This window comes from Canis lupus, chromosome 5, assembly GCF_011100685.1.
Source record: "Canis lupus familiaris isolate Mischka breed German Shepherd chromosome 5, alternate assembly UU_Cfam_GSD_1.0, whole genome shotgun sequence".
NCBI classification, from domain to species: domain Eukaryota; kingdom Metazoa; phylum Chordata; class Mammalia; order Carnivora; family Canidae; genus Canis; species Canis lupus.
Genome location: NC_049226.1, coordinates 50517454 through 50540183, shown reverse-complemented (window position 1 = coordinate 50540183; position 22730 = coordinate 50517454). Strand labels below are relative to the sequence as shown.

The 22730-nt window shown below is 42.8% G+C and overlaps 1 protein-coding gene and 1 long non-coding RNA gene across 25 annotated transcripts in view; one reads left to right on the top strand and one right to left on the bottom strand.

Annotated features, from left to right (window-relative positions):
• The window catches only part of FGGY (FGGY carbohydrate kinase domain containing), a 414792-nt gene that overhangs the window by 343351 nt on the left and 48711 nt on the right, over positions 1 to 22730 (top strand). The window contains exon 14 of one of the 24 annotated variants that reach the window (XM_038537370.1): positions 19469 to 19710. The exons of the other annotated variants lie outside the window; for them this stretch is intronic. Coding sequence (XP_038393298.1) covers positions 19469 to 19564 — 96 coding nt within the window. The 3' untranslated portion in view covers positions 19565 to 19710. Of the gene's footprint in view, positions 1 to 19468; positions 19711 to 22730 lie in introns of those variants that run through there. 24 annotated transcript variants of the gene reach the window in all.
• LOC119871879 overlaps positions 10626 to 22730 on the bottom strand; it is a 40779-nt gene continuing 28674 nt past the window's right edge. The window contains exons 2-3 of the long non-coding RNA XR_005359699.1: positions 15064 to 15178; positions 10626 to 13360 (exon numbers count right to left, since the gene is read on the bottom strand). This is a non-coding gene — a long non-coding RNA (uncharacterized LOC119871879). The remainder of the gene's footprint in view (positions 13361 to 15063; positions 15179 to 22730) is intronic.

Here is a 22730-nt window from a genome sequence, read left to right as displayed (position 1 = left end):
AGGAATTTTTTATAATTGAGAAAAAGGCCCTAACAAATGACTACACACAGATGTTCACGTACATATACATACATATACATATGTACATACCACATGCTATTGGACACAGTTTGATTCAGATTCATTCAATGTACAGAGGTCTTACTGAAGTCAATGAAAGAGTTTGGGTTGTAGCATTGAGGCAAGTGATCAAGAAGTATTTGGAAAGAAAAAAATTATCTTACAGTTGTTTACTGGAGGTATTGGGTACTCTGCAGTGAACCCTAAGAAAGTACCATGTATTCAGAAAGTTGAGTGGCAAGTCTTTAGTAATATGCATATCAAAGAAAATTGAACATTTAGAAATTTGATACCATGTTAAAAGTTGTACATAAGGACGTTTCCTATACTGTTATAATAATTTTACAAATGAGACCGCAGGTTAAAAGAGGTGAAATGACTTATCAAAAGCCAATGGCTAGATAGGGATAGAGCCAGAATCCAAGGCTTAGCCTAAGATTTCAAAGGTAAAGTTTCGGGATCCCTGGGTGGCGCAGCCGTTTGGCGCCTGCCTTTGGCCCAGGGCGCGATCCTGGAGACCCGGGATCGAATCCCACGTCGGGCTCCAGGTGCATGGAGCCTGCTTCTCCCTCTGCCTGTGTCTCTGCCTCTCTCTCTCTCACTGTGTGCCTATCATAAATAAATAAAAATTTAAAAAAAAAAAGGTAAGGTTTCCCAGATAGAAATGTATTCTTCTGTGATTGAGTGTGATTGGTATTGTTTAAACAACTAGTACTGGAATAGAAGGGAAGGGAGAAGAAATAGGTAGGAAATATCAGAAAGGGAGACAGAACATAGAGACTCCTAACTCTGGGAAACGAACTAGGGGTGGTGGAAGGGGAGGAGGGCGGGGGGTGAGGGTGAATGGGTGACGGGCACTGAGGGGGGCACTTGACGGGATGAGCACTGGGTGTTATTCTGTATGTTGGCAAATTGAACACCAATAAAAAATAAATTTATTATTTAAAAAAAAAAAAAACTAGTACTGGTAGTAGACAACTAGAATTTGAGTGTACTGGGCAGCCCAGGTGGCTCAGCAGTTTAGCGCCGCCTTCGGCCCAGGGTGTGATCCTGGAGACCCAGGATCGAGTCCCATGTCGGGCTCCCTGCATGGAGCCTGCTTCTCCCTCTGCCTGTGTCTCTGCCCCTCTGTCTCTCTGTATGTCTCTCATGAATAAATAAATAAAATCTTTAAAAAAAAAAAAGAATTTGAATGTACCTTAATATGCCACTGTTCTAGTCCACACCCCCATAGAGAGCATTCTTAAATTAAGATAATTTTATTTTTCTTCTTCTTCTTAAAAATTTATTCAAATTTCATTAGTTTCATTTTCACCACTGGTTTCAGAGATAGAGGTCAGTGATTTATCAATCTTATATAATACCCAGTGCTTGTCATATCATGTGCCCTCCTTAATGTCTATTCTTATCCCCTCCCCCACCCCTACTCCTCCAACAACCCTCAGTTTGTTTCCTATGATTAAGAGTCTATGATTTGTCTCTCTGATTTCGTCTTGTTTTATTTTTAAATTAGGATAATTTTAGAGAATTTAGTAGAGGCACTGTTTACAAGACTGTAGACCAGGGCGTGGAGAAGTCACGAGGGAGGATGTGGTACCCTGGGGTTTGTAACAGTTGGACCTTATGAGGTGAAGAGCACAGTTGCTAGAACCCCAGAACCCCACAAGAGACTACTGAGTCAGCCTGCTTGCCAGTAACTCTGGAAGGAAAGAGCTGAATTACTGACCTCATTTTCCTCCCACTTTCTGATTTACTGCTGGGTTCCCCATTGGCTGGACTGAGAGTCAGAGGGCAAAGGAACTCGTTGATACCATTGGTACAAGTGAGCTTCGCAAGGCCTGGAGAAGGGTGGAGAGGGGGTCTTCAGGAACACATGCAAATGTTCAACACAGTCATCCAGGCTGGGCTGTTAGGTTGGTCTGTAGACAAGAGACCAATCTGTGAATGGTTTGTTACTGATTTGTGGTGAGATAAGAGACTTGCATCAGAATGTAAATCAGTTACGACATTTTATTCATACTAAGATGTTCTCGATGAAAGAGTCAGTGTGCTTATTCACATTCTGGGCCAGGTCCTTATGGCATTATGGCCAGGCTGTTTGAGTCACTCTGATGGAGACTCCACAGCTCTGCAGACAAGGACCCGAGACATCCTGGGGTCTCAAAAGGTGCTCCTTTATACCTGCTCTCATTTCCCTGCCTTACCTCTGCTAAAAAACAACTAGTAATGTCCTATACACATCTTCTGAGCTGGGCACTATGCTAAGGTGCTTTAGATGATACTTAATTCTTGCCAGATAGGTTCTTCACCTCACCGTTACAGATAGAAAACTGAGTCTAAGGAGGTGTAAGTCATGTGCCCATGGTCTAACAGCTAGCAAGTGGCAGAGCTAGCAATCGAGTCCAGATCTGATGCCAATCTCTTTATTCTTCTTATGTCTAGACCTCCCCAGGGCTGTTCTTAAAATTACCTGACACTCACACCCACGAAATAATGCAGGATTATGGGAGGATTGCCTTGTTTGGACACCCACGACCATGTTCTCTGTTGTCACTAACAACCAATCATGGTTTCTGGGAATAGATCCACCCAGTGCCCAAAGAGTCAGCACCGTTTATAGGTTCCATGTTTCTACATTTTGCAAGGCCTTTCCCAACCCAGCCAACCAGATCAGAAGGTGAAGTCAGTCTGTTTCTAAGCAGCTGTTGTCTGTTTCCATCCCTTTTTAAACCTGGGAGGTTGAGAAGATGATGGGGAGGAAGAATTCATGAGAGGGATGCATTTCCTTAGATACGTTATTAACTGGCTGGGCCAAACAAGAGAAGGAAATAAAATAGCTCTCCTTACTAAGTAAAGGCATCTCCTTCCCTTATCTCATTAAAAATTAAAAGCAGTCTTGGTTTAAGTAGGGCAAATTAGTAATTAAGTGCTATATAATCAACTTGTGTAAACATAATATTGAAGGGGAGGCCAAATTAATCACTCCACTGGCTTGTTTTTTGCTCCCATTAATGTACCTTTTACTCCAGTCCTTCCTGTGATGTCAGGATGTGCATTTTTCTGCTCTCCTCTACTGCTGGAGTTCAGGTGGGATCTGTGAGCTCAGCCGACAGATGCCAGCAGACTAGATGGGGAAAAGGCATGCACGTGGGCCTCAATTCAAGTAGGTGATGAGGCTTCCTATTTAATTCATTGATAAACTCTTCAGCAGCAAGAGTTTATCATGCGACAGGGCCAGTCGTGGATGACCAGAGGACAAAGGAGAATGAAGGGCATCTCAGTGCCCACGTAGTTCCAGTCTAGTGGGGAAGATCTGGACACACGCAGGTACCTTTATGAGAAAGTCCAAGTAAACAGCAAAGATCTCAGGGCCTTGCTTGGGCTCAGATCACGGCTCTGCTACTTACCTTGGGTGAGTTACTTAATTTATCTGTGCCTCAGATCCCTCATCTGTAAAAGATAACCATAATACCTGCATCATAGATCTATCACCTCACAATTTATGTTGTAAACAGTGAACACGTTAGAACATGTAAGGTGAAATAGGGTTTAGTTGGCCATTATTTATTTAAACTACAGTTGTTGTATGATAGGATAATGGAGCACCAACGAAGGAGTGTCTTCCACTCTCTTGAGGGCTGGAAACTTGGAAAGTCCTTAGAAGGCAACGTTTGAACTGGGCCATGGAGGATTAGCTAGTGATGGAGCTAGAACTTAGGGGAGGGGCCATGTGACATGTACACGCCAGGGTATGGCCTGTTCTTGGCTGCTAGCTTTGTGAGCAAACCTGGCTGGGCAAGCTACTTAATCTCTCTGAGCATCAGTTTCATATTAACTGACCCACTGAGTTGTTACAAAGATTTTATGAACAATAGTACATATAACACAGTGCCTGGCATGCAGGACAACACTCATGTTATTTCCTGTATTGATTTAATTCTTGTCACAAACCTGTGAAGTAGGTGGTATCGTCCCACTTTATAAAGCAGAAAATTGAGGCATGAAGACATCAGTAATCTGGCTGAAGGTCACACAGATGGCTAGTGGTGGGATGAGGGTTTCAACTCAGGCAGTCCTGCTACAGATCCACCGTGCCAACGCCCTGCAGCCCGCTGCTTCAGGGGGAGCACCTACAGCTAGATTTACATAACATGCCATAGAGAGAACAGATAATGCCACGTGACTATGTGCCTGAGGCCCTCACTCACTAGTAAGGAAGAAATTCTTTCTCGCGCTTGAGGGAATAATATGACTGAACCCACCGCCATGGTGACCCTTTAGCAGGTGGGGCAAGCCAGAAGAATGACCCACACTTGGATGCAGAGAGAATGCAGCTGCTTTCACTGATCTTGGCAGTTTTGCTCAGGGAAGAAAACAGTTTGTTTATTTATCATTTGTACTCCACTTCTGCAAAGGACTTGAGGAAGCTTGTGATATATGAATAAGCAGAATAAAACTAAACAAAATAAAACTCACAAATCAGAAACTATGCAGAAAGAAGAGAATACACCAACCACTTAGACTAGGGGATCCTCAAATTCATGTGCCTTCAGGTGCCAGGCAATCCATACAAACAGGGGGAGATACCAGCAAAGGACAAAATGGTTTGATTCTTTGCCAAGTTGTAGAGTGTATACTCTGCCTGAGGACGTTGAAACTCAAATTATTTTAACCCTGGATTGGCGAGTGCCAAACCAAACAGATTTATGGGACAGATTGGCCTATAGGTCTCTGACTCATAAATAAGGGAATTACTCTGAGCTTCCAGACAACCAAGACAAAACTGGGAAATGTGTCAAATCATATGGTGTTCACAGACTCAAGGAAGTATACCCGTTCATCAAAAGAGACTACATTTTCCCTGGTACCAACTCCTAAAATTGCTATTCCTTTAAAAACCAACCTAACAATTCTTCCATGAACTTTCACAGTGGCAAAAGAATTCATCATATACTAGTTTGTTAAGAGCCCAGAGCATGATATTGAAACTTGACTTCAAGTAAAGGATCGCCGGGGTTTATAACTTTCTGAAGGTGTCACTTGACCCAGGCTTACAAATGAGAACATGCAGCGTGGTCAATGGATGGTGTGGCCCTCCCCTCCTCCTCCCTGAATATCCCTCCCTTCAGCCAGCTTTACAAACAAAGCTGCACCAGTGACCCAGCAGTGCTTAGGGGACCTCAGTACCAAAGCTTTTCACTAGCCTGGCATCAGGGAAGTGCTAAAATGAAGTACCCATCAATCGAGAAGGGCAACAGATGTTGAAGCATATCAAATATCAGTAAACAGCAAGCCTACAGAGGCCACTGAACTTGGCATCCTCTTAGCAAAAATACCCTGTTGCCTTCAAGAGGGAACACCATGGACTTTCATAAACTGCATTAAGGGATGCATTTTTTTAATCTCTATTTTTTTAAGGGTACATTTAATACCCACAGTGTTCTAGGCTTTTGGCCCTGGAAATGCAGGTCTTCAAAATACCCTTTCAGTAATTATGAGAAGTTTCCACTTATCCAGTACCCTCCCTTTTACTGTTTGCACTATGATTCATATTATAAGGAATAGCTAGAACCATAGTCAAGAGTACCGACTCTGGTATCACCTAAATCTGGTTCTAATCCTGTGTTCAAATGCCATAGCTGTGCCTTAGGTCAATCCCTTCTCCATGCCAAGCTGGTTTCCTCATTTGTGAAAATAAGACTGTTAATGGTGTATCCTTCATAAGTTTGTAGTGAAGAGTCAATGAGATGATATGTGTATTTAGCACAGTTAAGAGTAAACTTTCAGTGAGAGTTGGACAAAATTATGGTAATATCTATGCCAATACTATTATTAGCTGACTGTCTAAATCACACACTGTGCTGTGGCTTTGGATTTGTTACTCAAAGATGGCCGGGCTGGTCCTTTGCCTGTTTGCTCGCATTTAGCTTTTTCTCCCCTCCTCCCACGCTCTGGCCCCATTCCGCAATGTATTACATTTCCCAGGCTCCCATGCAGCTGGCCTCTGGGTAGGTTTGGCTAGTGGGGGTTACTGGTGAAAGACTGACAGGCAGGAAGATGGGAGTCATTAGGTCCTCTCTCCCTTTACTAGAAAAGCACCTGCTGCAGCTCTAGTGTGATTCCCCAGCTCCACTTCTGGCCACTCAGCTCTTTCACTTCAACTCCAGCCTGGCATCCCCAGCTCCAGGCTCTAGTCATACCACAGCCTCCCATAATTCCCTTGATCCCCGAAAGGGGTTGAGCAGCTTTCTGCTGTTGCAGATCTCTTGAGTTGTGGCAACATCATCTGCCTGGCTTTTTGTGTCCCTTGGTCACCTATAAAACCAATTTCTTGTATTAAATTCTTTCTATTGAAAGACCTAGAGTAGTTTAGTTCTTCTGCCTGTACTCTGATTATGGTTGTTTTTTAATTATTAAAAGAGAAGTCAATCCTTACAGTAAATTTACTTCCTGTCCTCTCTCCCTATTAGAATGAGCTAGGCTCACTGGAGAAGGAGGGGCTGGTTATCATGGAGAGCAGTTCAATTTCACTAACTGATGCCCAAGACAGGGAACTGGCCTAAGCATCTTTACCGAATACCCAACTCTCAATAACTCAACTCTAAGTCCGGCTTTGAGGCCAACAGCCTCATGTAGCTTACTGCCTCTTCAAGGAGACCAGACTTGGTTACAAGTCAGAGCCAGGCACAGTTCAGGGTAGTGCCCAGTCTAAAGGAATAGAAATCCTCTTGCTTGAGCCAGAGCTCAGGACCATTCACTATTCTAAGTGAGTTGCTATGTTAGGTATGTGATTATTTACACTCCCCGAATAAGGAAATGGAAGCTCAGAGAGGGCAAGTGATTTGCCCTAAGTCCCACAGATATTAAGTAATGACGTTAAGAATTGAGCTTAAATTTGTGTGTCTTAGAGCCTGTGTTTCTTGGAGAATTGTATCTGTTCCTGAGAGTTTTCCAAGCTTTCTTCCTGGTTCAATGCAGACAGTAAGGAAGCCGCATGCATGACTCATATTGCTGTGGTCTCCGTGTAGAAATTTCCTTATGGGACAATACTTAACTGTTCTTACCTAATTCTCACAATAGATTTATTTGGAAAGTGTGTTGTTTCTGTTTTTACAAATGAGTAAACAGACTCACAAAATTAAAAGAACTTATCCAAGTCCTACTGGGTGTTAAGATTCAAGCTGGAAATTGAATGCAGGTTTTTCTGTCCCCAAGCACACATTCTTTCTACAAGTGACATCAAAGTGCTGTATTATGCAGTATAGGGCCAATCATTTTTTACAAATAAAAAATACATTAAAAATGGTTTTATTTTTTTTAAAGATTTTATTTATTTATTCATGAGACACACAGCGAGAGAGAGAGAGGCAGAGACATAGGCAGAGGGAGAAGCAGGCTCCATGAAGGGAGCCCGATGCAGGACTGGATCCCGGGACTCCAGGATCATGCCCTGAACCAAAGGCAGGCGCCAAACCACTGAGTCACCCAGGGATCCCCCTAAAAACTGTTTTAAAAAAGAAAAAGCCACCCATAAGTGGCTAGATAAATATGAATAGATAAAAATGAAGCAACCTAAAGCCAAAGCTTGTCATTATATTATCTACTGTCTGGTAACTAACAGCCAGAAGCAGGAAAGAGAAGTATGGTTGGGATAAGAAGTGAGGCTTGAAATAGAAATTTTAATCTATGATAAGCAGGGAAGCAGCAGAAGAGGACTTCTCTGGAGGTGCTGTTGAGAGCAAAGGAGTAAACATGGATGGAAGAAGATCAACTCAGTCCCTGGGAAGAGCCCAGGGTGAGAGTAGCAAGAGAGAAGGCTGGATAGGTAATGACTCAGTTTGGAGGTGGGGGTTGTTTCCTATAAACAGATCAATTAGGAATTTGATCAGGAGTCTTGGGAGCACCCTTTACCCAACATCCCTTGACTCTCTTGTTAAAAACAACCCCCCCAAAAAAGTTGTAGACTAATGGTCTCATTTAAAAAAAAAAAAAATCAACAACCTTAGTGCTTCCTAAATGATAACCCTGCTTCCTGCTTAAGAAAAAAAACCTGTAAATTAATTCAGCCTGGGAGTAATGACACAGGTTTATTACTTATCTCCAGGTCTGAAGAGTCCTTGGAATAGAAGAACACTCTTTAAATACCCCCTAGAATAAATAAATAAATAAATAAATACCCCCTAGAAACGGTCCCATCTCACTAGCGCACATCTGTCTGTGTATAAGGGGTTTGGAACATACCACGTTTGAGGATTTCAGGATGGAGAAGGCCGCCTTCTGAGACAATGCCTCTGGGTTGTGGGAAGCGAGCAACCCACCACACAGCAGCTCAGAATCTACCCCCTCTCCCCTCCCTACCCCCCTCTGTCAACTGCCACCTCTGCCGGGAGGAGCCTGTGTGTTGGATAGAGTCACTCAGAGTGAAATTCCTACCATGTTGGCCGTGTCGGTTTCACCTGTCAGCATCTCTGATGAGGAGGGATCCTGGCAGACCAGACTGGTTTGGATAATTGGATTATAGCGGTTGTCTTCATCTCAGTAAGCTGACTAACCACTACAGACGCCGGAGGAGAAATTCATAGACAACCCTGAAGTGGAGGTTCAAGCAAGTGCTTAGACTTACTAGGAAACAGCAGGCAGTCGTGGGTCCAGCGCCCTGTAGTGAGTGGGGAGCTGTGAACCCTATCTTCAGGGGGCTCCTGAAAATGATTCATGTAGTATGGATCGGCCCTGGTCTCTACACTTTTTGTGTACTAACTTCACATAATCCTCACTAGAGTCCCATAAAGTCCCGATATGAGTTAAGCTTTGCATTCTAGGAGGGCTGAATTACAAAGAGGCTAAATACTTCCCAAGGTCATATGGCTGGTGAGCTCTGAACCTGGATGTTCTGACCCCATAGTCTGCTCACTGGGATAATACTAAAACCCATCTCTGTAAAGCTGCTTTGGGAAACTCTTCTGGGTAAGGCTCACCTCTACCCTTCCCTACCCCCCTGTGCTTACCTCTGGTGCAGCCCTTAGATATTTCAGTGTCTGCTTACCCCATTTGAATGGGAACTTCTAAGTAAGGGGCAAGTATTCCTCATCCTCAGCCAGTAGTGGGTGCTGGATAAATGTTGGATAAATGCTGGATAAATGTTCTACTGAACTGGAGGTGAAATTTTATAGATTCTTGGCTGGTTACACAGAAAGCCAGCCACTTAAAGCTGCAGCGCCTCTGTGGATATACTCAGATTTAAAGTCTTTAACAGATAAAATCCGATCCAAGACCACCTAGATTATAGCTGAAACAGCTTTCCCTGTTCACGCCAGCACTCACTCCAAACTGCTCCTTACGATTCTCAATTACCCTCATGTTTCAAAACTAAGCTCCCCCATCCTTAGTGGTTCGGTTACTGAACAGCCCAATGTGTGAGCTGGGGCAACAGGTCTACCTCTTTGGGCCTCTGATCTCTCATCTTTAGACTGAAAGAATCAGGTCTAGTTTTCAAAAAATGTAAAGCAGTGGGACATTTGGGGAGGCTGATATATAAGAAAGACAGAAGATGAAGCACAGCTCCTGCTTATGCCATCACACCCTGTCTTTCCCCACGGTGGACATGGCAGTCTTGGAAGGGCTCTGTAGAACATGAGAAGCAATGGACTAGATTGTTTCAAAGGAAATAACCCCAAATACATTAAAGTAGTTAATCCTATTACTTAATGCAATAATAAAATAACTTCAAAATGGGAGATCCAAGCCATTGAGAAAGGTATATTCAAGGGCTCTCACAATGGGACCTCTGTGCCGGCGTGACGATTAGATGCCGCGTGTTGCTAGTGGAGGGGTGTCAGCTTGGCCTGATCGTGTACAGTGGGTTGGGGAAGCTAAAGCCTCTGGGCCTCATCTTCCTTGGCGAGAAACAGACTGCGTGTCATGGCACTAGTGAATTAGAAATTCTATCCAGTGACTCTTAGAGATTGATTTTCCGTCTGGGGATCTGACCTCTTGCTTCACCAGCAGAGGGGATCAGACTGTTCTGGGAGGAGCCAGGGAACCAGCCCTCTGAAAGGCCTTCCCTTTCTTTTCCTTTTTCTTTCTTTCTTTCTGAACTCTATGTTTCAAAGAGAATTTCTAATTACTTTGGGGGGCTTAACACCACCAGTTTGAATCCTTGGCACTTAGAGCTTTGAGATATCCATACCACCCACCACATTGATGCTTTGTGCTAAAAGATTACTGCAGATTTAATTCCATTTATGCCACTGGATTTATCAAAAACCCTTGTGGAGTGGAGATGAATGCCTCATTTCCTTTAGTTTTTGTCAATTTTCATAGATCCCTTATGTGAATGCCTCCAGGGTAAAAATTGTACTCTAATTATTTCCATATCTCCAGTGCCTAACACAGAAACTGACATGGGATAGCTGCTTGGTAAATATTTGTTCATTCATTCCACAAATATCCTCATAGGTAAAATGATGAGCAAAATAACTGTTGTACCAATTTTCATCACATTTATTTACAGCTGAGGGTTAAGAGACAGCTAAATAAGTAAATATGAATAAATATATACTATGCTTTGGGTTAAGAGCTGTAAAGAAAAAGGACAGTTGCAGTGGATGAACAAGTTAGAGTGATTGATGAATGAGTGAAGGCACAGTGACCTCAGCCCCCAACCCTAAACCCCAGTTTCATCTCATCTTTTTGTAAATAATTATCGCTGTTATTTTAATTATCACATCTGCTATCATTTCTTGAGTATCCATTACCTTCCAAGCCCTGTGTTGATATCTTCATATTCGTTATATCAAATTCTCACAATAACCTTGCCAGTTAGGCCTCCTTTATCACTTATTCCAGATGAAAAAGTAAGGCTCGAGGAAGATAATTAACTTGTTCAGAGAGCTAATAAGTACAAGAAATGAAATGTGAATCAAAGTTGGGTTGATAGAACCTTTGCATTGAGCGAAAGGGAAAAAAAATTCGGAAGATTATTTCCAGAGAACCAACAGGGGTCCCTGTTTGAGAACACCGCATCATTCTTTGTGGCAAAAGCTCAGATGTCTCATAGGTGAGAGGGGAAAGAAAGTGAAAAATCTTTGCTGTAGAGAGAGGGAAAAGGAGAAAGATAGTATTCTTGAATTGCCATCTTATCAGCCGAGCAATAATAAACCATCACCATGGCAACAGGAACTCTAATTAATGACAGATGTTGAGTTACTTTAAAAACCACACCAACCGAATACCGAGCTGGTGCTGTAAACTTCTCTCTCCTGCCACAGCTGGGCTAATCTTGTTGGAGGGACCCGCCTTTCAAGGGTGGAGCAAACTCTGGACTTGGCATCAGAAGTCTTGCATCTGAGCCCCAAGTCTACCCTTTGTGAGCCATTTTTGCCGTGAACAATAAGTTTGTCAAAAGTGAGAGGTGGCTATCATTAATATCATCATTATTATTATACTAGTAGTAGCTCTCTGTGATTCAATTTTAAAATCTATAAAGTGATCGCATTTGTCTGAAGCATGGTCAGGAGATTTTAAAACAATGAAGGCTATAGAAGTGCTTAGGAAACATAAAATAACTCACAAAGATAAAGTATTGTTAACACCAGGAGGCAGCCTGATGTCGTAGGAAGAGCTTGTCTTGGAATCAGACAGACGTGGCTGATTATGGACTGCTTCACTTCAGAACAGTCACTGAAATGCACAGCGTGTCAGTCTCTTAATAAGATTTCTTAGCATAGATTTGCAAATTGGTCTACCCATCCTATAAAATGCAAGTCTTCCTTAACCTCTCTGCACTTGAGTTTCTCCCTCTGGAAAACAGAGATGATGCTAGCACCTCTCTTATGAGCTTGTTGTGAGGATTAAATACATTAATACGGGAAGTACCTGTACTTAGAGCAAAGCTTGGCACAGACCATGTACCATAAAACTGAAGTGTAGTGGTGGTGGTAGTCACGGTGATGGTGGTCATGGTGGTGGGGATGATGATGGAAGAGAAAGGGAGGAAGAGCAGTCGTAGTGATATATGTGCACAGAAGTGTGAGAGCTCTGACGTGGGGCACAGATGAGGGCATTCTGGTCATTGTCAAAATACTTTTGGTCAGTTCCTGGACTGGTCAGCTCATTCATAGGTCTAGTTTTCTCAAAGGTTCTATTGTCTGCATTGCCTTTTGGTCCAGCCCAATATATTATGTCTCTCCTGATTCCAGCTGCATAGTTTAAGTGGGGGAAGGAGAACCAGGACAAAGAATTGACAGAAACCATCAGAAAAATTTGCTTGGAGCTCAAGTTCTCTATAGGCCAGAGCTTTCCAAAGAGTGGTCTTTGGTGTATTAAAAGGTATTCCTGGGGAGAATTCATTTGGAAAATGCTGTGTTCAAGTTAGCTAGGTATCTTTATAGCAGGTCTCATAAGGCTTTACCATGGAAACATGCATTGTCAATTTCCTGGGATGGGGAGGCATATAGAGCATAGTCTTTCCCAACTTACTTGACCAAAGAATTATCTTTGGAGCTGATGTTTCTAGGACCAATCGGGAATGCTGCCATAAACCCATGGTCCAAAGCATCAAGCATGCCACAAGCAATACCGGAAAGCAGATTCGAAAAATCCTGCCAGTGTTCCCATCAGTAACTGTGTGCATTTAGCAAAAGAAGAGTGCACCGGTGCCGAATTTGGCAGCAACTACATATGAAAGATGGTAGAGAAGCAACAATAAGTACAACCCGCATAGTCCCCACTCTCTCGGGCTCTTCTGGGCCTCCTGGATAAGGGGGAGGTTGCCTGGCAATTTGAATACAGTGTGGCAAGTGAGCAGATGCAGGGCACAAAGTGCCATGGGACCAGAGGCAGGGGCTTCTTATCCAATGTGGCGGGTCAAGGAAAAGTTCCCTTCCCAGAGGAAATTGCTACTAAGCTGAGATCTAAAGAAACGACTAGAGCTGCAGAACACATTTTCAGGACACTTTCCCATGCGTTGCCATCTTATATCCTGAGAGCAATCCTCCTGGTGAGATAGGATGAGAAAGGTAAAAAAAAAGCTAAGCTGTGGCTCCTACCACAGGCCAGGTACTGTGCAAGGCACTTCCTACACATTCTGTGTTTGATCTTCTCCACAGTGAGCCGTGGCCTCAGTTTACCTATGAAAAGTTGAGGCTCTAGCTTCACAAAGCCACACGTGGTGAGTGCACAACTAGGACTTGAACTCAGACTCGGGTGATGCCAGAGCCGTCTCCCATTGCGTCTGTGGCCCATGGGTGCTGAGCCTGTCAAGCGGCTGGCCCGAGGCAGAGTTTTCAGCAAACCAAGAAACCTAGACGAGGAAGCAGAACATCATCAATGTTTTTCTTAAATGCTTTACATTATCCTGAGTACTCTTCCCAATCATTTGGTGTAGAAAGATCTCTGCTTTTTTTTTTTTTTTTTTTTTTTTTAGTTACCTGGTATGAGAATACTTTTTTGAGTTCTTACTTGGCAAAATAAAAGCTTGCATTTACTGTATGTCGCCTCCAAAGTAATTTTGGAAATGTTAGTGTCCCTGAAATTTGAAAAATCTTAGAAATACGCTCCATTTTATAGAACCCACTCGTTCTATAAAATGTGTTCTATAAAATTGTGTTGAACCAGCACATTACTTTGAGAGTGTTGATTCAAACTTGAATGGGTTACTAAACTCTGTAGCTCAATGTCCAGCAGCCATAACTAGAGATAAAGTAGGATAATGTGGCATCGCCCAGATGCACATACCCCACCAGTGGCACCCAAGGTGACTTTAGCTGACATGTGGACTCTCTTTTTCTGATAGTTACATATTTATTTTAATGTATATTAGGAAAAAAATACAACCAACATCATACTTGGGTTCTCATGGGCATTAGTGCTTAGAAGATAGCAATTTTAAACAAAGAGAAAAAGGGATTTATTCATAATTTAGAAAAAAATATTCTACATAATAAATACTACAGGTAGTACTTGGATGTGGAAACAATTATGAAGATGGTGTGTGAATTGCCAAAATTGTAAAGTAGTAAGGTAGTATGTATGGAAGTACCTCATGCAGAGAAGACCCCAGTAAATGCTTCCTTCCTTTTTGACTCATGCGGCTAGCAAGGCAGAGTCCCAATTGAACCTCATAGCCTCAGACTCTCAGTCCAGTGCTCCTTCCAGGACACCTTTAACTCTTTTGTTTCCTGTCAGCCTACTTCATCCTGCATCCTTCCTCCTTGCTTTTAGCCCTTGGGGAAAATGCAATAAGTAGGTATTTCCTTTTTTTTTTTAATAATAAATTTATTTTTTTATTGGTGTTCAATTTGCCAACATACAGACTAACACCTAGTGCTCATCCCGTCAAGTGCCCCCCTCAGTGCCTGTCACCCACTCACCCCCACCCCCTGCCCTCCTCCCCTTCCACCACCCCTAGTTCGTTTCCCAGAGTTAGGAGTCTTCATGTTCTGTCTCCCTTTCTGATATTTCCTACCCATTTCTTCTCCCTTCCCTTATATTCCTTTTCACTATTATTTATTTTCCCCAAATAAATGAGAACATATAATGTTTGTCCTTCTCTGATTGACTTACTTCACTCAGCATAATACCCTCCAGTTCCATCCACGTTGAAGCAAATGGTGGGTATTTGTCATTTCTAATGGCTGAGTAGGTATTTCAGAAGCGAATAGTGGCTTGCAAAAATGTTCTGAAGAGTGTCAATAATAAATGAAGTATACTGAAGAGGTAAACCGCGTTTGCATTTAGAAAAACAGGAATCAGAATCTGAGAATTGAAAGGGCCCTCAGAGATCATCTCACCCACTCCCCCCTTTTATGAATGAGGAAGTTGGAACGCAGAGAGGGGAAGTGCTTTATTCAGAGTCTTAGCTGGTTGAACCAAAATGAGAATTCATATAAAACATGCAGATATAAAATTTTATAACTTAAAAAAAAATAAAAAGACCCGTTTCCTCCAGACTTCCTGCTTTCCAGAAAAGTGGCAGGGATGTAGCATTAAAGGACTTTTACTTACACAAATCTGAAACTTCAGAAGGTCATGCTTCATACTGTGCCAGGCAAGAGAACGTTGTAAATGATCACTGGAGAAGGTGTTCCTGAAGATATTCTTTTGTTTGTTTGTTTTTTCACTGTGGTAAGATACACATCACATGGAACTTGTCACTTTTAAGTGGACAGCTCAGGAGCGTTAAGTATTATTCACATCATTGGGCAACCAGTTTCCAGAACTCTTTTCATCTTGCAAAACTTAAACTCTGTACCCAGTAAACAACAACTACCCCCTCCTCCCAGCACCCAGCCCCTGGCCACCACCATTCTACTTTCGGTCTCTATGAATATGGTGACTCTAGGAACCTCAAATAAAATATGGTATTTGCCGTTTTGTGACTAGCTCATTTCACTCAGCATCAAGTTCTCAATGTTCATCCATGTGGTAGGGTGGATCAGAATTCTGTTTTACCCTGGTTGTATTTTTAAGCCTTTCCTCTGTGGTCCTGGATTGTACCCGTCATTGCCACAAAGACTTGGGCCATGCTCGACATGTCCATGCTTTCTGTCCAGCGAGGGACATAGATGGCTCAGTTGTGGGTGATAGCAGAGGGGAAAGGAGTCTCTAAAAGAACGTGGCCCCTCTTCTTCCATTGTGACAGGGAGGTCAGGGAGATTGCATGCTCTATTCCCACCCTCACCCCCAGTTTCTTTCACTGCCCCTGTCCTGAGGTCTTCCATCATCCACAGAGAAGCAGGGGCTGTAGGGGTTACAGGTTAAAAAAGTGGATTTCCAAGTAAAATGGCCTCAGGTTCCAGTCTCAACCTCTCTGCCTTACTAGATGTGTGATCTGGGGTGATGAACCTCTCAGGGCCTCTATCAGGTCATCTGTAAAATGGACAGAATGATACCTGTATCAAAAAAGCTTGCTTGAGCAACCTGGGGTGGGGGCTCAGGGGTTTAGCACCGCCTTCAGCCCAGGGCGTGGTCCTGGAGACCCGAGATTGAGTCCCACGTCCGGCTCCCTGCATGGAGCCTGCTTCTCCTTCTGCCTGTGTCTCTACCTCTCTCTCTCTTGCTCTGTGTCTCATGAATAAATAATTAAAATCTTAAAAAAAAAAAAAAAAAAAAAGCCTTGCTCTTTTTTTCTTTCTGAGTCATAAGATATTTTCTGGACTTCTCTAGTTTTAAAGTTAATCTCTCAAATTAAAAAATAATAGGATCCCTATTTGGCTCAGGTCATGATCCTGGGGTCCTGGGATAAAGTCCCACCTAGGGCTTCCTGCTGCCCCGGGAGGGTGCTTTTCCCTCTGCCTCTGCCTCTATTTCTCTCAGTCTCTCATGAAAAAATAATACAATCTTAAAATAATGGTAATAATAATAATGTGATCCATTTCACTTCATTTAAGGTTGTTTAGAGATGTAATGTGAAGTCATCTGACATTCTGGCCACTCTGAGATGTCTTGTTCCAGCCTGAGGATTTTAAGGAACCTCATGATATTGGAAAGGAGAAAATGCTCATAATTGTGCAGCTTTTCCATGTCAGATATATGTTTTTTCCACTGCACACACTGAGTAGAACTGTATTATGGTACTTGGCTCTTTGCAGTATTCCTATTATCTGTCCCCCTGGTCATTCTTAACTACCCCAGCCCTCCCCCCAACTCATACATCCTGATCAGTGCCCAATGCAATGCCCCTAGAACGGACAGATGCCACCCCCAGCATTAAAAAATAAAAGTGTTTCTTTAATGAATTGGGAACCAACATCTGCCTGCATTTATTTAGCCACCAACACATTCCCCATATCTTAAGATACTCTGTTCCCACTTCGATACCCCCATGGCCTCATGGTGAAAGGTACCATTCATCCGACCTCTCAACTCGGGCACAGAAGGAAGCCTGGCTGTAAAAACTGATTTCGGCTCCTCTCTGAAGTTGGCCATCTCTCTTTGCAGACCAGTTAGGAAATTTTTTTTTTTCTGCTTCTGACCCTCCCCTCCTTTCTTTTGATAAACAGGACAGCTGTCCCCAAAGGCATGAATCCATTACCTTTCACCAGTTGAGTTCATTTTCCATTGCATGTTTCTGTTTAAAGAGAAAGCCTTTTAAGAGGCTTGAGCATACATTGAGTGTGTGTACTTAATTTTTAATATGTGTGCGCACACCGCCAAGAGAACAGAGAAGCCTTAAATAACAATGAAACCGAATTGTACATGTTGCCTGTTTTATGTGGCACTGATTCCCAAATAGACTCTTAGCAGCCAGGTATTATTTAATACATCCCATTAATCAAGCTGCCAAATCTAAATGAAAACCATGTTTAAATATATTTAATAAGATTACAGCTTTTGGTTGAATATCAAACTAACATAACCGTATTCTTACCCCAGCCAACTCTCATTTGCTGTCTTATATTTTTACTCTGTGCGCTAGTTCTTTTGTTTTATCAAACCAATTTTGATTATAAAGCAATTTATACTACAAACTTCTAGCCTAGTGTGGGGTTCCACTGAGCCCTTAAATGTAAATGTTTTAGAGCAAGAAAACAACCCTGAGTTGGTTTTGGGTTTTTTGTCTTGTTTTGTTTTGTTTTGTTTTGTTTTGTTTTGTTTTTTCTTGGCTGAAAAATGAGATGTCTCCTTGTGAGGTGAGCAGTTGAATTAAAAAGGAAATTAATAATTGTCTTAGAGATACTAAATTGTAGCTTCCGTAATAAATGTAGTCTGCCTTTGAGTTGTTATTGCTTTTAGCGTTTTGTACTAAAGGTACTCTTGATTTTTTTTTTTTCTTTTGACCAACTATTCAGGCTTCTGTTAGTTTTGTACTAGCGACATCTAGGGGCCATAGGGGACATGGAGTGGGCCGCTAAACTCTTCTTGGTACTCTAAAAAAGGAATTCCCCCCCCCACACACACACACCCTGTTCTTGGAGATACAATGACAAAATGCTTGTGGGTCTTGGGGTCCAATGAGAGAGAAGGCAAGGTCAGCCTGAGGAGGTAGGTGGCGAGCTCCATCCACCAGGCTTCCACTCTGGCGGCCAACCAGAAAGGGCTGTAACCAAGAACTGTTTTTATCAAGAACTAGCCAAACTTAAGAGAGTAATATCTTCTTTCCCAGCTGATTTTTTTAAGTTGTTAACAAATATCATTGGATTTGTGTAATGTGTTTAACTTTTGTTCTGGTCTTCAGCAGCCTGTGTGCTGTTTTTATCCTTGTAACGGGAATTTTCTGTAGTGATTTCATTGAAATGAAGATAGCTGGTGGTGCTTCCATTCCCTGTCTGGTGCTGATTTCTCACCTCTCGCCCATCTAAAAGGCCTTCTCTTTTCTTTCTTCACTGCTCTCTGTATTAGTCCTTAGGAAGTTCTGTTTCGACCTGTCAGCCAGTGTATCCTCTCCACGGATGATTCATGATTACCTCTTCCAGCTCCTCGAGCTCCTCCATGGTTATTCACGTTTACCTTGTCCTAAAGCCTTTGCATCTCGGGTTAATACAATCATAAATGTGTGTATTAAAAGCAGTAAGATCCCTTGATTAGGAACACTGATGAGTAAGTAATTCTTTTAAAACTGTTTTTGGTCTCTATTCGATTCAAAATTCAGGACATGTGTTTGTAGAAATTCTGTGCTTCATTTTATCTTTATTTTTTTTTTAAGATTTTATTTATTTATTCATGAGAGACACAGGCAGAGGGAGAAGCAGGCTCCCTGCGGTGAGCCCAATGTTGGCCTCTATCCCAGGACCCCAGAATCACGACCTGCAGATGCTCAACCACTGAGCCACCCAGATGCCCCTCTGTGCTTCGTTTTAAAAAGAAACAGTAAATAGAGTGCATAGCAATACATAAAATTCTTATAAATAGATATTATCGGTATGTCATGTCTCTTTGTAGATGGTGATGATGATGATAGGCCACATTTATGGATGCTTTCTCTATGCCAAGTACTGTTCAGATCACTTTACATGAATTAACTCATTTAGTCACCACAAAAATATCATAGGGCAAGAACTAAAATTATCCCCATTTTACATATGTTCACAGAATGCTTGTGCACTCCCAAAAAGGAAACTTCAACAATGTCATGCCTGAGCCTGCCATGGTAGTGTGCAATTAAAGAGTTAATATGATTAATTCTTTCTTGAACTTTTAGAGTCACTTTGGTTCACTTTCCTTTGCCCCATTAAATGCCTTTCCCTTTGGGAGCATGTGCATCTTTTTCAGCCTTTGATACCTGTCTCTTCTTGTTCAGTCCCTCCTGCTATGTCTATTGAGAAAGCAATGTCAAAACAGAAAAGAGAAGAGAAGAAAGAAGGAGAGAGCGAGCAGTATCTGCCCTCAGAGAGCTTATATTCCAGTTGCAAGGAATCCAGAGGCAAGTAGTTGTAGCAACAAGTAATCACAACAAATATTATAATTTCAGGTCGCAAAAAATCCTCAGAAAGAAAATAAAGCAACCCAAAGGAACAAAGCAGCACAGGGAACTGAGCAAGAGGAGCATGAAGGACTGGCAGTGTGAGCAGTGGGAAAGGTCTTCCTGAGGAAGAGATGTTTGAGATGAGATGCAAGTGGCAGAGAGCACAGCAAGTGCAAAGGCCCTGAAGTGGGAACTAATTGAATGTGTCTGAGGAAAAGCAAAAAGACCTGGGAGGCTGGAGTGTGTTAAGTAAGAAGAATTCTGTGATGTGAATCTCTTCTCTGTCTTTCCTTCTCAGCTCTCTGGCACTCTTTTTTTTTTTCCTCCTGCCTCAGATCCTTATTTCACTGAACTCAAAGAAATGGTCTGGAATGGCAAAATCCTGAGGTGTCATCTATGGGAGTAAGGGGACAGGGAAGTTCACAAGCAAAAGAATTGGACTGAGAAAGGTTACAGTCTGTGTGTCTTCCATGTAAACTCATATCCCACGCATTTGTATTCTGTAAAATCAGATGAAGATGAACATACGACATAAGCAAAATCCAACTTTATTGGTAGAGTTAGTCATTCATGAGTCAGTTCTGCCACAGTCCAGGGCAGACCTTGGGTATAATACTTCTTACATGTATGGTGACTCTCCTTTGTGTGTTCACCACCTCCTGGTCCGCCACTCTTTGTGTGTCTTCTACTCAACTGGAAGCTAACTGAGGGCTGATGCTATTCATAATCACTCTTCAGTGCACTTTCTTTATTTTGTTCATTTATTCAACAAGTGGATCTTGAGTGCCATCTCCATGCCAGCCACTGTGCTAGGTCTGTCTTTGTTCACAAACACAATTCTGAACAAGAGAGACTTGGTCCTTGTGCTCAAGGTTCTTACAGTATTGCAGAGGAGAAATACGATGATATAGATAACTGTGATAGAATGTACTGTGTGCCAAAATAGGTGACAATAGGTGACACCCCTCCTCCAGCCTTGAGGAGTCAGGAAAAATATTCTGAAGGAATGACAGTTAAGACAGGCTTGGGAATGTTAACTAAACAAAGGTAGGTGTGTGTGTGTGTGTGTGTGTGTCTGTGACGGGCTGGAATAGGAAGATATGCAGAATTGTGGCTTTTGGGAACAAAGGAGTTATGAACCCTGAAATGAACTCAGTTGTGTATTGGGAAGAAAATGTGAATTTGAGTGAATGAGTGAATAAATTAATGCTTAATGCTTTTGTCTACATACATGGTATTAGGGGCAGCTCATGAGCTGGAAGCATAAGGCCAAAAGGCATTTTGTTAATTCACCTCCATAAATCACTATTCCAGATTTTTTCCATTATTTCCCCGTAGGCAAACTCTTATGAAGACCCACCTCATTATCAAAAGGTTGCTTGCCTAGCAGATTATTCAGTGATTTATTGGGATAGCAGGCTAAGCATTCGTCTTACTCTGGGGATGGCTTTATCAGTGGGATTGGAGGTATCCAAAACCCAATGGCCAACATTCCTGTCTTTCACGGCTTGGATGAAAACTATGGAATGGATGAATGAAACAAATCTTAACTTGAGGGCTGTGCATAGACGGGACAATGGTGTATTTTAGATGCCAGAGGCAGATTCCTAGGTTGGGGAGTAGGGATCTGGATTCCAGTCTTTGCTCTACCATTAACTTGTGGTGTGGCACTGAGCAAGTGTCATTTCTCTAACCTGTATAGTGGAGTACCAAGCAATGTCAGTGGTCCCTCCCAGCTCGGGAGTTCCATGTTCATTTTAGTTCTCTCTGCCAAGGATGGGGGGATGGTGGATGTGGGCCCTTCTAGGGCAGCAGCCCTGTCCTGAGCTGCTCATGCCTTCAGAAGCACGGGCATCTCCAGGCCCAGAGCACCCTGAGGAGCTGTCCTAACCCACTACATTCATGGGTAGGTTCTGGTTGTCCATTACCTATGACCTGCCAGGGCCATGAATGTCCACACTCCTGATGTCCTTCTCATTCCCCTAGTATCTGTTCTAAAGTGATCCGAGAGGTAGGCTTTTCCAGATGTAGCTTTCCCTTCAGGTCCACGTGGAGAGCCTCTGTTTGCCCATGCTCCCTCTCCTCTTCTTGCTCTAGAGTCAGACAGCAAGCTTCCAGACCCCAGCCCCTCTGCTGACCACCTGTGTGGCCTTCGTCAGCCCTCTTAATCTCTGTGCCTGTTTCTTTCATCAAGAAATGTGGAGAATATTTGTTTCTATTTAACAGGGTCAATTGTAACATTAATGAGATAATTGACATAAAACAGAACAGCACCTGGCACATCGCAAGGACAAAGTACGTTGCTGCCTTCATCCCTTACATATTTTCTGCCCCATTCTCAGGCAGGTAGTGGGGATATGAGGCTAATAGGACACTGTCTCTGCCTGGAGGTCCAGTCCAGTGCACTCTGAGAACGGAGTGCCTCATGGGGGGCAGACACCTTACCTGGATTACCTCATTGAATTCCCACGATGACCCAGTGGGGGGATGCTTATTCTTCCCATTTCACACCCAAGGAAACTGCAGCCCAGAGAAGGCACATGACATTCCCAGCATCACGCTAACATTAGTAAATGGCAGCACTGGGAAAGGAGCTCAGTTCTCTTGGGCTCCAAATCCAGTGCTCTTTCCACCAGCCCACCCAGCTACCATGAGGCTGCCCTCACGTGGTTTATTTTGAAAAGAAAAGGAAGAAGCAGCACTAATGGGAGTGAACTTCATGGGAAAGCAAGCTCTCTGCTCAGGGCTCCATGTTTTGCTTTCAGAAGCAGTGGGAAGGCAAGGCTCCTGAGCCCAGCTCCCAGCAGCCCTTGCTTCAGCCCATCTGAAAAGGATCCGTCTTTAAAAGCAAGGAGCCAGAAAAAATAATTCATACTAAAAACAAACTCTGTCATGAGTCATTTGACTCTGCTTTCCCCTGAACACATAGTTTATGTCTTGGGCGAGCTAGGGCTAAGGGAACATCTGATATGTTTTAGGCCAGCAGAGACATTATTTAAGGAACTTCACATCCAATATGTGCCCGTCAGACCCCATGGTTTAAATCAAGGCTTGTGCTGACGGGGCCTGACAATTTGTTATTTTTGTTGCGGTCGTATTGGGGTGTGATTGTGTACAAGTTTTATCAAGATGACAAGAATCACTTTGGTCCATGATTCACAAGTTCTTGAGCGTGCACCAGCCTATGCAGTACTTACCCTGAGTGACTCTGTGCACAAAAGGAAGGGGTATGTGTGCACACATGTTCTGATGTGTGAGCACCTGGGAG